We start from the raw sequence: 13,609 nt of genomic DNA on the forward strand, positions 1-13,609 counted from the left end.
ACCTAGAAATGGGACTGATTGACTTTTTTATTTTGAGGTCCCCATAGAACCTTCTATTTAAATTCATATGTAAATATCCTAAATTATGTCTGTTAGCATGATAATTTAAGTAAAAATCATCTGATTGTGATAAAATTTGGTGCAAATGTGTAAAACTACATTCATTTTAATGAGTTCACAAAAAGCATGATCAGACTATGGGAAGGGGGTTTTATACGGTAAAAAAAGGGATTTCTCAATCATGACCCCCAAAACATAAGATTATGCAATTTCTTACTAAACTACTTTGTAGCTAGCTAAAAGAAAAAGAATTAGTAGGTATTTTGAAACTTTGCGTACACCCAATTGTTACGGAGAAAAAAAATGATAATTTAAAATTGGGGATTTAAAATTATTATTTTTATTGGTTTTATTCAACTAATATTTAACTTATATTTTAATACATTTCACATGGTTTTTATTTGTCATGAAATAAAATGTTTGACTGATACGTTACATGTTGACCACAACAACAATATTTTATCAAACCTAATAATACATAGATGTTTAGTTTCTTCTTTGTGATGAAGAGATTATACTACCTATTTAATAGATTGTTTTTGATATTTGCCTTCACAATTCAACTTCATTGTTTTTTACTCATCATCATGAAAAATGTTCACAATAATCTCTTAAATAACAAATGAATGAATGAAATAATGTTATTTTCAAATAATATACAGGAAACAAATACATACTTTTGAATACATATAAGTATATAAACAACTAAAATGCCTGATTTGATTTTCAAATAAGTCCATTTCAACAACAATATGTTTAACGAGTACCTAAGTTTGCTGCTACTGGGAGGGTAATAAAGTGTGTTTTTTATAAAATATTAATAGCTTGGTATAATGCTTATAAATTTGCCAAGTTTGATCAAAATGTATCCATAAACAAGCAAACTTATTCGCCATAAGAATATCGAGAAAATTTAAATTTACAATTATTTAGAATTTTCTCTCAACCAATAACTGTAGAAAAACACTTTAACCCTTCCCGGACGGGTGACGGATATATCCGCATAAGTCTTTGGTGATAAAGGACAGGTGACGGATATATCCGCATATGGTTTTTGATGCTCCGAACGGGAAGCGGTTATATCCGCCTTCTTTTCAGACACACGGCAGGTGCTTGAGCAGTAACCAGATGTTTCGCGGAACCAAGGCGCCAATATCCTGCTCTTTCCATGACTGCGCTCTCCCTCGCACTCCCCCCTCTCTACTGCGCTAACCCCTCTCCTGCGCCTCACCCCAACTTGCGCACCTACCACCACTCCTACGCCCCCCCTCGACGTTTCGCGCTCAACATTACGTTGTCTCTATTTATTGTTTACATATTGTTCTTTATTTATTGCCTAAAGTTGTCATGGTCATACCTTCAAAGACGGGTGGCGGATATATCCGCTGCATTTCTACTCATCCGAGGATGGGTAGCGGATATATCCGCATAGTTAAAAAGGATAAAAAAAATTATTTTGACAGTATGATGTGTTCCACTGTGTTTCTTTTATGTATACTTGTGTAACAAAACACAAATATGAAAAAAAAAAAATATTTTCCCGTCCTGTCATGATTTCTCTCGTCCGGGAAGGGTTGAGATACTAAATAATTTGTTTTTTAAGCTCTTTAAAATGGTTTGGAGAGAAATTGGAAAATACTATATTTTGAGGGTAAAATATGAGAAAACCCAATTTTTACCCTATGAATCCCCACATAAAACCCCGTTCCCATGGTCTGAGCACGCTGGTTTGCAAACTCGTTTGAATAAATGTAGGTTTACACGTTTGTAAAAAATTTCATCAAAATCGTATAATTTTTGCTCCAGTTATCGACATTGTGCTAACGGACACATATATAGGCCTATATGAATATGAACGGACAGTGTTTTTGGCCTCTGGGGACATGAAAAAAAAAGGAAATCGGCTCCTGGTCCAGGTCCCACCATGAGACCTACGTTAATAGCTTATTACCTATATGAAAAATTTGCTAAAAAAACATTTCTGTATTGCTTACTTCATTTGATTAATTTTATGAAATCAGCAGACATTGGCAAGTGCTGCCTGTGCGTCTGCTGGGTTGCTATTAAAATATTAGGCTAAGTAAACCAAATCATAATCAAATTATTTGAAAATTAAATAACTTAAATTGAAGTAAACTGTTGCTTAAAAAAATATTAGTTTAGGGAAAAACATTTATATTGAATAGGTACTCTTAACACGTTTGCTGCGGTACATCAAATGGCAGGCGTAGCCCCAGTGCGCAGGGCCGGTTCTAGGATTTTTTTAGAGTTAAGCGAACATCTGAATCAGCACCACCTAGACTCCCCCCCCAACCCAACTCCCTATGAACATAACTTAACCCTATTTGTTAAAATTTTTCCCCAAGATTTTGGGAAGAACTTTTTTATGTGTTTAGGTTAGAAGAATACTTGCAATAAAAGACTTTTTTCAACTAACTGTTTATTATTCACAGAAATTTAATATTTTTACACTTTTACTCATCATATAGGCTACACTTTAGCAAAACCCTAAGTTAACAATTTATTTCTAAATGTGAAATCAATTTTTACAGGATAACTTGGATGCAATATAAGTTTTTATAAAGCCTATTACAATGAAAAACAGGTGTAGATAGATGACAAGGGAGGAATTTTTAATGAAATACATTAAACATGTAGAAAACATTAAAAACCAAATTGATGTATTACCTTGACAAAAATAATACAGAATGTTCAATTTGAACAGTTCAAAAGTTCTTACCAGTTAAAATTAACTCTCCTAGCTTTGATCTTGGCAAATTCTTTAATCGCTGAGTCGGTGTCAATCTGGTTCAGAACATCATTTTCTATTGACATTAGTGATAAGATAAGCCAACCAAGCGCTCCTGCGAGATCGTAGACCTTAAATACATCTTGATGAGTTTTAACTTGGAGAATGAACGTTCACCACTCGCCGCAGAAACCGGCAGAGTTAGAAAGAAAATGGTGTCCCATTGGCACCACAAAAAATATGCAACCGCGTAGTTCGCGTATGGGTTAAACCGGCCCTGCCAGTGCGGCGCAGCCCGCAGCGTCGAACAAACCCGATTGCCGGGTGATTGGCTTTTAAATTTCGGTCTGACGAATAGCAAATAACGCTCGGTGATGTCCGACAAGAGTTGACGTAGTTCACTTAACACCCACAGATAGCAGCACTGCTTGGAACGTAGCCGGTCCCATTGTATTGGCGATTGGAGGGATAGAGACGGGACAACAAGTTGATTTTTAAGTTTGCCAGATGGGGATTTTATGGGGAAATTTTACTACCAACCTACACCACAACCAAAAGCAATTCACCCACTACACGCTAACGTGGTATAGGTCCGCATTCGACTGACGCTAGAGCAAAAACAAAGATATATGTAAGGCATTGCAGAGCGCATCCGATCGGTTATGGCAGCATCTGAACACCGCTCGGCCCGTATCCGATCGGATACGCCCGCAGTGAACGTGTTAAAATACAATAAACAAAGAGAATATTAAAAGTTTTGATCAGGTGAGAACTATATCTAAAAGATTCATGCTGGCCGAGGATGGAGGGGGCAAGGGTCGGGTCAAACACGCCGGTAATCAGCTATGATGATAACATCGGCCTCATCTATACAAAGCCTGAAGAGAAATTCTTTGACTCTTAGTTTGAAAACATTAAGTGAAGGTGATTAAAAAAGATTATCATTACTTAAATGAGTACTACAGATATTTCGACAGAGTATATTAGAAATATAGAAAGATTTAGTTTTCGAGAAAGTATAGTTTATCTGAAGCGAAGAAATGCCTGAGACTCATAAGGAGTAATGGGTACTATGAGAGTGAGTTATTCCTTAAATACATTAGTATGATTTTTAAAGACGTTTATTGATAATGAATAGCTGTCGAATAGTGAGAATGGACAATTCCTTGAATAGAACGTCAATCGGATATCGTTTGCATTTCCAACCCACCAATTTACATACATAGAGACCACTCCATGAGTCATAAAATGTCAAATAAAATTTAAGTGGGTTAATGTGAGACTTGACACATCTGATGAGTAGACTATAACTTATCACTATGCACTCTCCAAAGAGCATTATGGGGTAAAAGTACTAATCAAGCTTGTTTTATTCTCCTGTGCTTGAAGTAAATCAAGGTGTAAATTATTCCTTTGATTCCAAAGAAGTTTTAGCATAAATTAAACCAAGCAACTTAAGATATGTTACGTACTACACAGGTATTTTGCAACAGGAGTCTACTTTTAACACAGCTATGAGCAAGAAAAAAATACAGAATGAGGTAGATAGCTTAACGTACCTTCACTTTGAGTGGGTTTGGTTCGAGTCTGCGCCAAATTGCTCTTGAGAGATTCTTCTTGTTCACTCAATAGACAGTTGTAAGTCTAAAAATATGTAAACAAGATTTGAAAATATAGAGGATAGAAAGAAGTTAGTGTTAAAAATTTGTATATGTGTTAAACTGATTAGTATTGGTGACAAAATGGCACTAAGGCTACGGCCACACAGGCGTTTTTTCACGGGGTGAATACTAGCTTATTTTCATGCTGATTGAATTCCCGCTGTTGTAGGCCTCACGTGCGTTTATTTCACGTGGTAAAATGTAGCTTATTTTCGCACAGGTTCCGGTTGAAGTCTAGGAGCGGCAAAACGCAGTGGCAACTCGCAGTCGATTGCTGAATTCACGTGATTATGTTGTATATCTTCCTCACGGCCGGAATATTAACCTTGTTTTTGACTACTGATAGTGAACAAGAAATATGAATGGCTTATTAATCTCAATACGAAAACAACACTAAAATTATTTTATTTTGTTCACCTTTAATTTAATTATTTACATTTAGTAGGCCTATCAAAAATGTTATATTAAAAAATCTATTTATGACATTTTTTAAATCAATTTCTAACATTTCATCAGATCTTTGAATATAACTAAAATATTGCTCCACAAAAATGCCTCTTCACATTCTTTAGTCCAATATAATTTATTTCCTTTTAATAACAAATTAATAAGTGGTCCAGTAAGGTCGACGTATTTTTAGGATAAAACGTGGACAGTGTAATTGGCTAGACCCCAAAATATTTTACGCTAATCTGGAAGAAATCACATTTATCTTGATTTAAACATGCGAGGACCACTTGAGCGATGCTGCGTGTTGCTACCGCCCGTGTGGCCACTGACAGTGCGTGAAAACAAGATTCAAAATTGCACCCCAGTCAAACCTGGAACCTAAATATAGATAACCTACAAAAACGCCTATCATAGCCATTTTTTGCTCCACGCAGAATTAAAGAAATAAACGAACACATAACTTAGCTAAAATAGCCTAACTTAATATTTATTTTTTGCAGCACACCTGAAATTTGGTATAGTAAGTTAGTGTGGAGAGGCACACGTCATGTCATACATCTGCCATACATATGTCATACAATTGAAAAAATTCCAATAGGTAGGCCTACTAAAGAAGAAAGCCACCAGAATCATCGATCAGACACTGTAGGTACCAAGAACATTGTAAACCACTTAAAATTCAGCAACATAGGCAGATAGGATAACTAGACTACCTACTTCAGAATCTAAAAGTCGAAGCTACTAGCAAGCAGGTGATAGGATATTTAATTTTTTTAAAGTTGGCTAATAACCACTCTATTTAATTGAAGCCGTCCGCTCGACTAGCCACTTCCAGTTGTGACTTGTATTTGTATGAGTGAGTTGTGTTGTGAAGTTATAGCCCCAAATGACTTCTGGGAACACTTGTTTTCCATAATGGTATTTAAGTGATAATAAACAATTCTGGTCAGAGTTCATTGAACTTACAGAGACCTCATGGCGTTTATGGGACATCAAAAATAAACTGTATTGTAACAAACATAACATGCCTATAAAGAGGGGTGTACGATATCCTCTTGGTAAAGTGTTTTTAGGTCTAGGAAAAGTCTTTTTCTTGAGGTTTTATTGAGGCTCATTGATGGCGAGTATACCCAGGAGTGTCATGTTGCTAAGCTTGTTTCGCTCCAATGACCACTGCTTGGACCAACCCCACCTATTTTTCTCCTCTTTGCGTTTCAAACACAAAACTCCAGCACAAACAGCTACAGTCGTCTCGAAATCCATCTCAAAACTGATATGGTAATAAACCCGACTTGTTTGGTAACATACTCGGCAGTGTGTGGGAAACACCCAACATTGTCAGGTTGGATGTTGGATTCATCGTTAGGTCAGGTCTGGCGGCATGTTCGATAGTGTGTGTGGGGCTTTGGCCATGAACAATGAGGTGTACTATTTACACCATTGATTGCAAACTCCAACAGTTGTACACTTCAAGCCAAAACTTTGGATGCAAAACCAAACCTAAGATGTATCTTGTGTAGGCCTACATTTCTAAAACATCTTTTTGCTATTGGATTAAATTAATATTTAAACTGCTTAAAGTAGTAATATCCCCACAAAGTAAAATATTAAAACTGATCAGATAAGTAAGAGAAGAATTATGAAAATCAACCCTCCATTGAACACTGAATTTAGAAGGTTAGTCCAATTGCTCTCAAATATAAGTTAGAGTTAGGTTAAGTTTAGGTTAGGTTTGCTTCTCAAGAGTTTAGGCTGACAAAGAATTCATTAATGATTGCATTACCTGTTTCTTCAATATCTTATTTTCTGAGCATTTTGAAAATCTATCAACAATGACCTGAAGTTGTGCGGAACTAAAATTATATGCTTCCGAACTGACACAATCGGTGTAAACATCGGTAACAAACATACATGAAAAGAAAAGTATATAACCTAAAAGGAATTTTGAATTCATATTAAACTATTCAGTTTGACTTGACTAGTGGTAATACAGTAAATGTCATGTAATACTGAACATGTTCTAATAATCAAATAGGAGGCACGAACCACTAACACTAGTCACATTAACTTAGCTGTTAATTAAAAGCTATCTAAATACTTAAAAAGTTTAAGTAAGTATTTCTACTTCCAATATTTGACGCTTGCTTGATGAAATAATTTTCTTTCTGCCCTTGACAGACACTAGAGAATGCCAGCTGTTCAATTCCATGAACTAAAATACAGGTATGAAGCAAATAGTATCTACTTGTTGAGCCGATGATTATTTATGTATAGTTGAAAAATAAATCGATGATATATTCTAAGTTTTATATGTAGTTGATCTATTCGAAAGAACCTAATCACATTCACTCTTTTTGATGATTTTGTGTTGTTCCGTGATAGCTCTACAAAAAATAATTGTTTGCCTTTTCGTGGGTATACATGGGGGGACTTAAAAAGAATTTTTTTTAAATTGTTGGGGATTGAATATTATTATTTGTGTCCATCGATATTCAAATTGGGTTTTAATTTGCGTAAATCGATAGTTTTTTCATAGTTTTGTCATAATTTCGTCAAGTTTCAACATTTATCATACGGTACGTTAAGGGGGAGATATATATTTATTTATTTTACATTTCAACGGACAACTCCATTTTTTCAGTTTTGAACAATAAGAAAGAACTCAGTGGTTTTATAACTTCCAAAAGGGCATTCTTAATCATTTATTAATTATTTATAAAAGTCTTAATTTATTGCAGTATCTTTAATCTATGATTATTTATGCCTAGACTATTTTTTTTGTACTAGACTATGCCACTGGACTGGACTGACCAGTCCTGTCTCCTGTCAATCCTGTCTCCTCCTGTGTGCCTGTCTGTCTGCCTGTCATTCATCCACTCATCATATTGTTAGGACCATACATCGATGGTTAGGACTGTGTTGTTGTTGAAAATTAGTAGTTATTTTAGGTTAGATTTTGTATATATTTACAGTTATGAGTGTACAGGATTTTTATAATTTGAAAAGAACGTCTCTCGCTGTTATACAGGATAAATAAATCACAAGTTACGAATCCAAAGAAACGTAATAATGTCTATCGAAAGTTACTATTTAAAATTGTCTGAACCTCTGAAGTTTGAGGCTGTGAGTAGAGCTCGTCTCAACAATGTATTTTTTGACGAATGTCATAATCAGGTAAGTTGCTTATTTCCAGTTCCACTACTTTGTCAATAAACAAAAACATTGTAATTTGTTGCATAGTACCGGTACCTGATGTTTCGAAATTCTGTATGATTACCCTACTATGAACAATGATTCCTTCCTACTTAGAGCATAGGCCTACCAACTAACTTACATTGTGTCTCGGAAGAAAATTGTTTTAATGTAGCAAAATAATAAAAAGGGGCTACGCTTTTAAATTTAAATTTCTTAACTGGGCTACGCTAATATTGATTGAAACTATAGATTCGATTAATAATCCTTCAATCGATTTTATAATTATCAGCATGTTTAGTTATAAAATAGGTTATAAGACTTATTACTTATATCCTTAATCAAGATGGCACTTGCAACGTTCTAGTCTGATTGGTCTTTACAGCATAAATAGCTTATTTACCGAACTTAATTATCAAACCTCACCCAGATTTTCAGGAAAATTTTGAAGTAAGATCTGTGTACCTAAGTAATAACTGTCAATTTTTCCGAACGAACTACGTGTTGTAACCCATTAATTTTCCAACACTATTTGCCACTTCACGTTGAAACAACCTCAACTCAGAAACACTCTCATGGAACGGGATTGAACTAAGCAGACAAAACTACGACTGGAATTTATCCACAGCCTTCTATATTTCATCGTTATAATAAAAAATACTTAAACATAATATATTCAATAACTTGAGGCGGCACAAAAGTAATTAAAATATCTACTGGACATCATAATAATCCTCCAAGGAATAGAAGCTCTGTTGGCAACACCACGATTTTAACTTCTTTTTGAACAGTTTCGGCTACAGGTTCTTAATGTTCTCAGGCAGTCTATTAAACATCTTACCAGTATCTTATCAGTAAGAGTAGTAGTGGGAAACTGTCCTTCACTTTAGAAGAACGGCATCTGGAAATACAGATCAGGTTGTTGTTTCTTGAATTGTGACTGTGAAGCTGCCCTCTTATTTCGAAATCAGCTAAATTCTCTTTAACATAGAGGAGGGAGCTCAATATATAGTTCCCATAGACTGCCAGGATGCCAAGATCTTGAAATAAAGGTTTGCAGTTTTGCCAATACTCAGCTCTTTTCATAATCCTGAGTTTTAAGTTACGGTAATCAGATCGCACAGGGTGAGTGCAATCGCCTCACCACCTTCAAAAGCCTCGTATACGCAGCACAGCATATCTTTAACTGCCGTTGAAGTTTATCTTCCTTATCTGAAACCATGTTTTATGACTGATAAAATAAAATTTTGTTCAAAAAAGTCTGTTAATTGGATCTTGATTATGGTTTCGACTACTTTGCTCAGAATGGCAGTGATACATATCAGCCTATAGCGATTTAAAAGTTCCGGGTCACCCTTTTTGTAGATTGGTACCGTCCACGAGATCTTGAGTGCGTTGAGAAATATACCTGTAGCTAAGCTATGGTTGACCACTGCAGCAAGAGATGCAGTGCTGTCAATAATCTTAATTAATTTTGTTGTAGTCATTCCATAGGCATCACTACTTTGCGAGTGCCGAAAGTTCTTTACAATTCTAACTATTTCCTGCTGGTTAGTAGATCAAATCAAATCAAATCAAAATCTCCTTTATTCATGAATGTACAAGTACAATGAATAGAGTCAGTGAGTACTTATTGTCTATTCACAATATTTTAAATTATAAAATTCCTCAAAGGAGTAAATTGCTTTTTCTACTAGGTATTTTTTTAGTTTAAAGTAAAATTTCCTACTATTACATACATTTTTTATATCTTTTGGTAAAAAATTTATATATCTAAGGCATACACTGTGTTTTTTTTATAAAATTCTAAATTATGTCTGTTTTGTATAACATATTGTGCATTTCTGGTATTATATCTATTACTGGTAGGCCTACTTAGTTCTAACTGTATTTTTGGTAAATGGTGCTGCTTAGTTTATTTTATTGTCTCGTATATATAAATTCCAAACACTGTTAGGATTTCCAAATTAGAAAAATGATACTTTACACTTTCAATCCAATTTAAACTTAGATCTCCACTTGTCAAAAACTACGTTAGGTTGAGGTTGGACACTAGTGACTGCTATACTTTCTGGAATGCCTTCAACAAACTCCTTAACAGCAGTAATAAAGAAGGAGTTTACCTGTTCAGGGCTGGCAGGGCATTCCACACTTGCCGTTTTCCTGTGTATAAATACGATGTTGGCGGCCTTCTTCGCTGCATCTACCTTGATCCTGCCTTTGTATACCTTGATCTTTTTGTGTTAAGGTATAGGTCAGGCAAGTTTGTCTATCTTGACTTAGGTTGCTTAAGAGCAGAATATATGATCTTAGCCTAGTCAACTCCTCCGTGTACCACAATTTCCCTCTTGAACCAGAAATTCTAGAATTCTTTAGCTTGTACAAGTAGATTGTTTCTTGTATCTCAGAGGAAATATTTTGTCAAATATTGACTTCAATTTATCAAAAAAATAGGTCAAAGAGACTATTGCTTTTATCACATAAAACAAGATTCCAATCCTGTAGCACGTTCTTCAGCAAAAAATATAATCCAATTTCCATCAACTTTCCTGTAAGTAGGTATCTGCTTACAGCTGACATCAGTGACTACAGCATCATGGTCGGCAACAACAGCACTGTGTTTCTCCAGTACAATCCATGAGACCTCATAATCTCAGTAAGATTCTGTGTTCTTGTGGGGTCAACATTTAATGGGGTAACTTATTAAAATCCCCACCAATAAGGATCCAGTTGATTTTACATTGTCCAAGCAATTATCAAGCAGAGCTAAAAAGTTATCAAAATCACCATTGTCCCAGTGGTTCACTGACAGCACTGCCAATGAATAATCATTGAATACCGTTCCAACAATTTCCAAATCAAAATCAACACAAAAATCATTCAGATCAAGGTTATGGCATTTGAGTTTATTATGTATGTAAATAGCAACCCCACCGTGTATGCGATTTTTCCGGCAATGGATGGATTTTTTTGGCAAGTGTACAGTCACCTATTTTTGAGTAAAAACTTGATTCTTCATGAAAAAGCCAGTGCTCATATATGTCAAAGATATCAGGTTGAATGACATCCATACCAACAACTCAACTAGCCTACATTAAACTTAGTTCACAGACATTGAACGTTAAGGAAAACACATAATAAATTAGCACTATTGGCATGTATACTGGGTTTGGTGGGTGTTGAGTTAGCCTCCCCATTGGTCAAACCTAATCGAGAGGGGACATCCCAAAAAAAAGGATTTCAATTTTCTTGACGAAAAAACATTACTTGGGGGTCAAGCCACTCATCATTTTCTTGCACTTGGAACTGAACCCCTATTTCAGATGTACACTATGTCATGGTAGATTCTTTAACGCTTTGTTATTTTCAGGTATTTTCAGTGCAGTCAGGAGAGATGACAGAAATCATTGTCAGATGCCCTCCCTCTCACGTCAGAAGTTTCAAGATGAAGGAGAAAGGTCCAGTTATCTCAATTAAATTCAATTTTTCTCAAAATATTTTGGCTGTTCAAAGGACATCATCATGTGTGGTATGTTTGATTCATGTGGTTTTGTTTTTCACCAAGCTGAATTTATATTGTTCAGGTGCATTTACAACACGTGTCTAAAAGAATTTGTCCACCAAGATATTCAGTGGCATTCACACACACCGTGACAGTCTATGATATTAATAACTTTTGTGAGTGTAACTTATGTTCTTGATAAATTATCTGCTCTAGCCAATGAACATTCCCAATTGTCTTAGTTATTTTTTGTTTGCCTAAAATATATTTAGTATTATTATGTTCAGCTCTGATTTGTCCTTTGTGAATGACACTAGTTTTGGCTTTTGTTAGGCCATAATCATATCCATCAGGGATTAAAACGTACTCAGGTTCTCTCGAACATTCCCATTGGTGGTTTTCAGTGTTAAATTCTGGTGGTTACTATTTTGTGTTTTGTGTGTTTGTATTATGTTGTTGAAGTTATAAGTGTGTTAACTGGTTCATGGCATTAAGATGAGGTCAATAGTTACGGATAAGTATTGATATTGTACCCCAAAGCAGAACAACGAGCGACGCTGCGACATTATCGCGGACACGAAACGCCGAGAAACGCGGGCCTGCGGACACATTTACGGAGTCATAACGACGATCGCGCCGTGGCCGCGATTATTGGACCGACGATCGTACCGTGACCGCGAGTCATAACGACGATCGGGCTGTGACCGCGGAGTCATACCGACAGTCACGCCGTGACCGCGGAGTCATAACGACGATCGCGCCGTGACCGCGAAGTCCTACCGACGATCACGCTGTGACCACGAGTCATACCGACGATCACGCCGTGACCGCAGAGTCCTACCGACGATCGCGCCGTGACCGCGGAGTCATACTGACGATCATGCCGTGATGGCGGAGTCATGCTGACGATCGAGCCGTGACCGCGAGTCATACCGACGATTGCGCCGTGACCGCGAGTCATGACGACGATCGCACCGTGACCGTGGAGTCATACCGACGATAACCCGGTGACCGCGGAGTCATACCGACGATCGCGCCGTGACCGTGGAGTCATACCGACGATAACCCCGTGACCGCGGAGTCCTACCGACGATCGCGCAGTAACCGCAGAGTCCTACCGACGATCGCGCAGTAACCGCAGAGTCCTACCGACGATCGCGCCGTGACCGCGGAGTCATACTGACGATCGCGCCGTGACCGCGGAGTCATACTGACGATCGCGCCGTGATGGCGGAGTCATGCTGACGATCGAGCCGTGACCGCGAGTCATACCGACGATCGCGCCGTGACCGCGAGTCATGACGACGATCGCACCGTGACCGTGGAGTCATACCGACGATAACCCCGTGACCGCGGAGTCATACCGACGATCGCGCCGTGACTGCGAGTCATGACGACGATCGCGCCGTGACCGTGAGTTCTACAGACGATCACCCCGTGACCCGCGAGTCACAAGTTTCTATAGGTACCTGTAAATTGTTACCCATTTTTTGGTTTTTATAGATCAGTGCCACAAATGGTAAAAATTGATTTCGTATGTCTTTTTTGGTAACTGCAATACAGTACTTTTTTATGCACAGAAAAAAATCCTGTCCCATCCCGTCCCAAAAATTGGGAAGGAAATAAAAATTCCGTCCCGTCCCGTACCGAACTAAAATTTCAATCCCGTCCATCCCTAGTGTGTTTATATAAAGAAACTATAGTACATTTAAAGTTTTACTTCTGAAGACCTTGTTAACACTTGTTAAGGTATGTGTATATATATACGTATTTAAAAAAAAGTAAATTTAAATAACCTGATTATGCCTACCCCTTAATAGTTTTTTGTTTTAAAAGTAGGCTATACAAGTTATTGAAATTTACTTATTTTATTTAACTATATTACTAGTAGCCATAAAGAGTGAATATATATATATATATATATATACCGGTATATAAGTCATTATTTAGCTTTTTAGTTTTAGCGCTTGCGGAGACATTTTGAGGTTTTCACAG

At 36.8% G+C, this 13,609-nt stretch overlaps 2 protein-coding genes across 2 annotated transcripts in view; one reads left to right on the forward strand and one right to left on the reverse strand.

The window, feature by feature from the left end:
• Window positions 1-7,073, reverse strand: part of LOC129005620 (metal cation symporter ZIP14-like) — a 53,727-nt gene extending 46,654 nt beyond the window's left edge. Inside the window, exons 1-2 of the mRNA XM_054434572.1 lie at window positions 6,704-7,073; window positions 4,369-4,453 (exon numbers count right to left, since the gene is read on the reverse strand). Coding sequence (XP_054290547.1) covers window positions 4,369-4,453; window positions 6,704-6,874 — 256 coding nt within the window. The 5' untranslated portion in view covers window positions 6,875-7,073. The remainder of the gene's footprint in view (window positions 1-4,368; window positions 4,454-6,703) is intronic.
• Window positions 7,074-7,833: 760 nt separating this feature from the next.
• The window catches only part of LOC129005654 (regulator of MON1-CCZ1 complex-like), a 36,448-nt gene continuing 30,672 nt past the window's right edge, over window positions 7,834-13,609 (forward strand). Inside the window, exons 1-2 of the mRNA XM_054434614.1 lie at window positions 7,834-8,094; window positions 11,483-11,641. Coding sequence (XP_054290589.1) covers window positions 7,990-8,094; window positions 11,483-11,641 — 264 coding nt within the window. The 5' untranslated portion in view covers window positions 7,834-7,989. The remainder of the gene's footprint in view (window positions 8,095-11,482; window positions 11,642-13,609) is intronic.

This window comes from Macrosteles quadrilineatus, unplaced genomic scaffold (genome assembly GCF_028750875.1).
Source record: "Macrosteles quadrilineatus isolate MER2022 unplaced genomic scaffold, UCM_ALF_1.0 Scaffold_28__1_contigs__length_1566739, whole genome shotgun sequence".
Classification (NCBI taxonomy): domain Eukaryota; kingdom Metazoa; phylum Arthropoda; class Insecta; order Hemiptera; family Cicadellidae; genus Macrosteles; species Macrosteles quadrilineatus.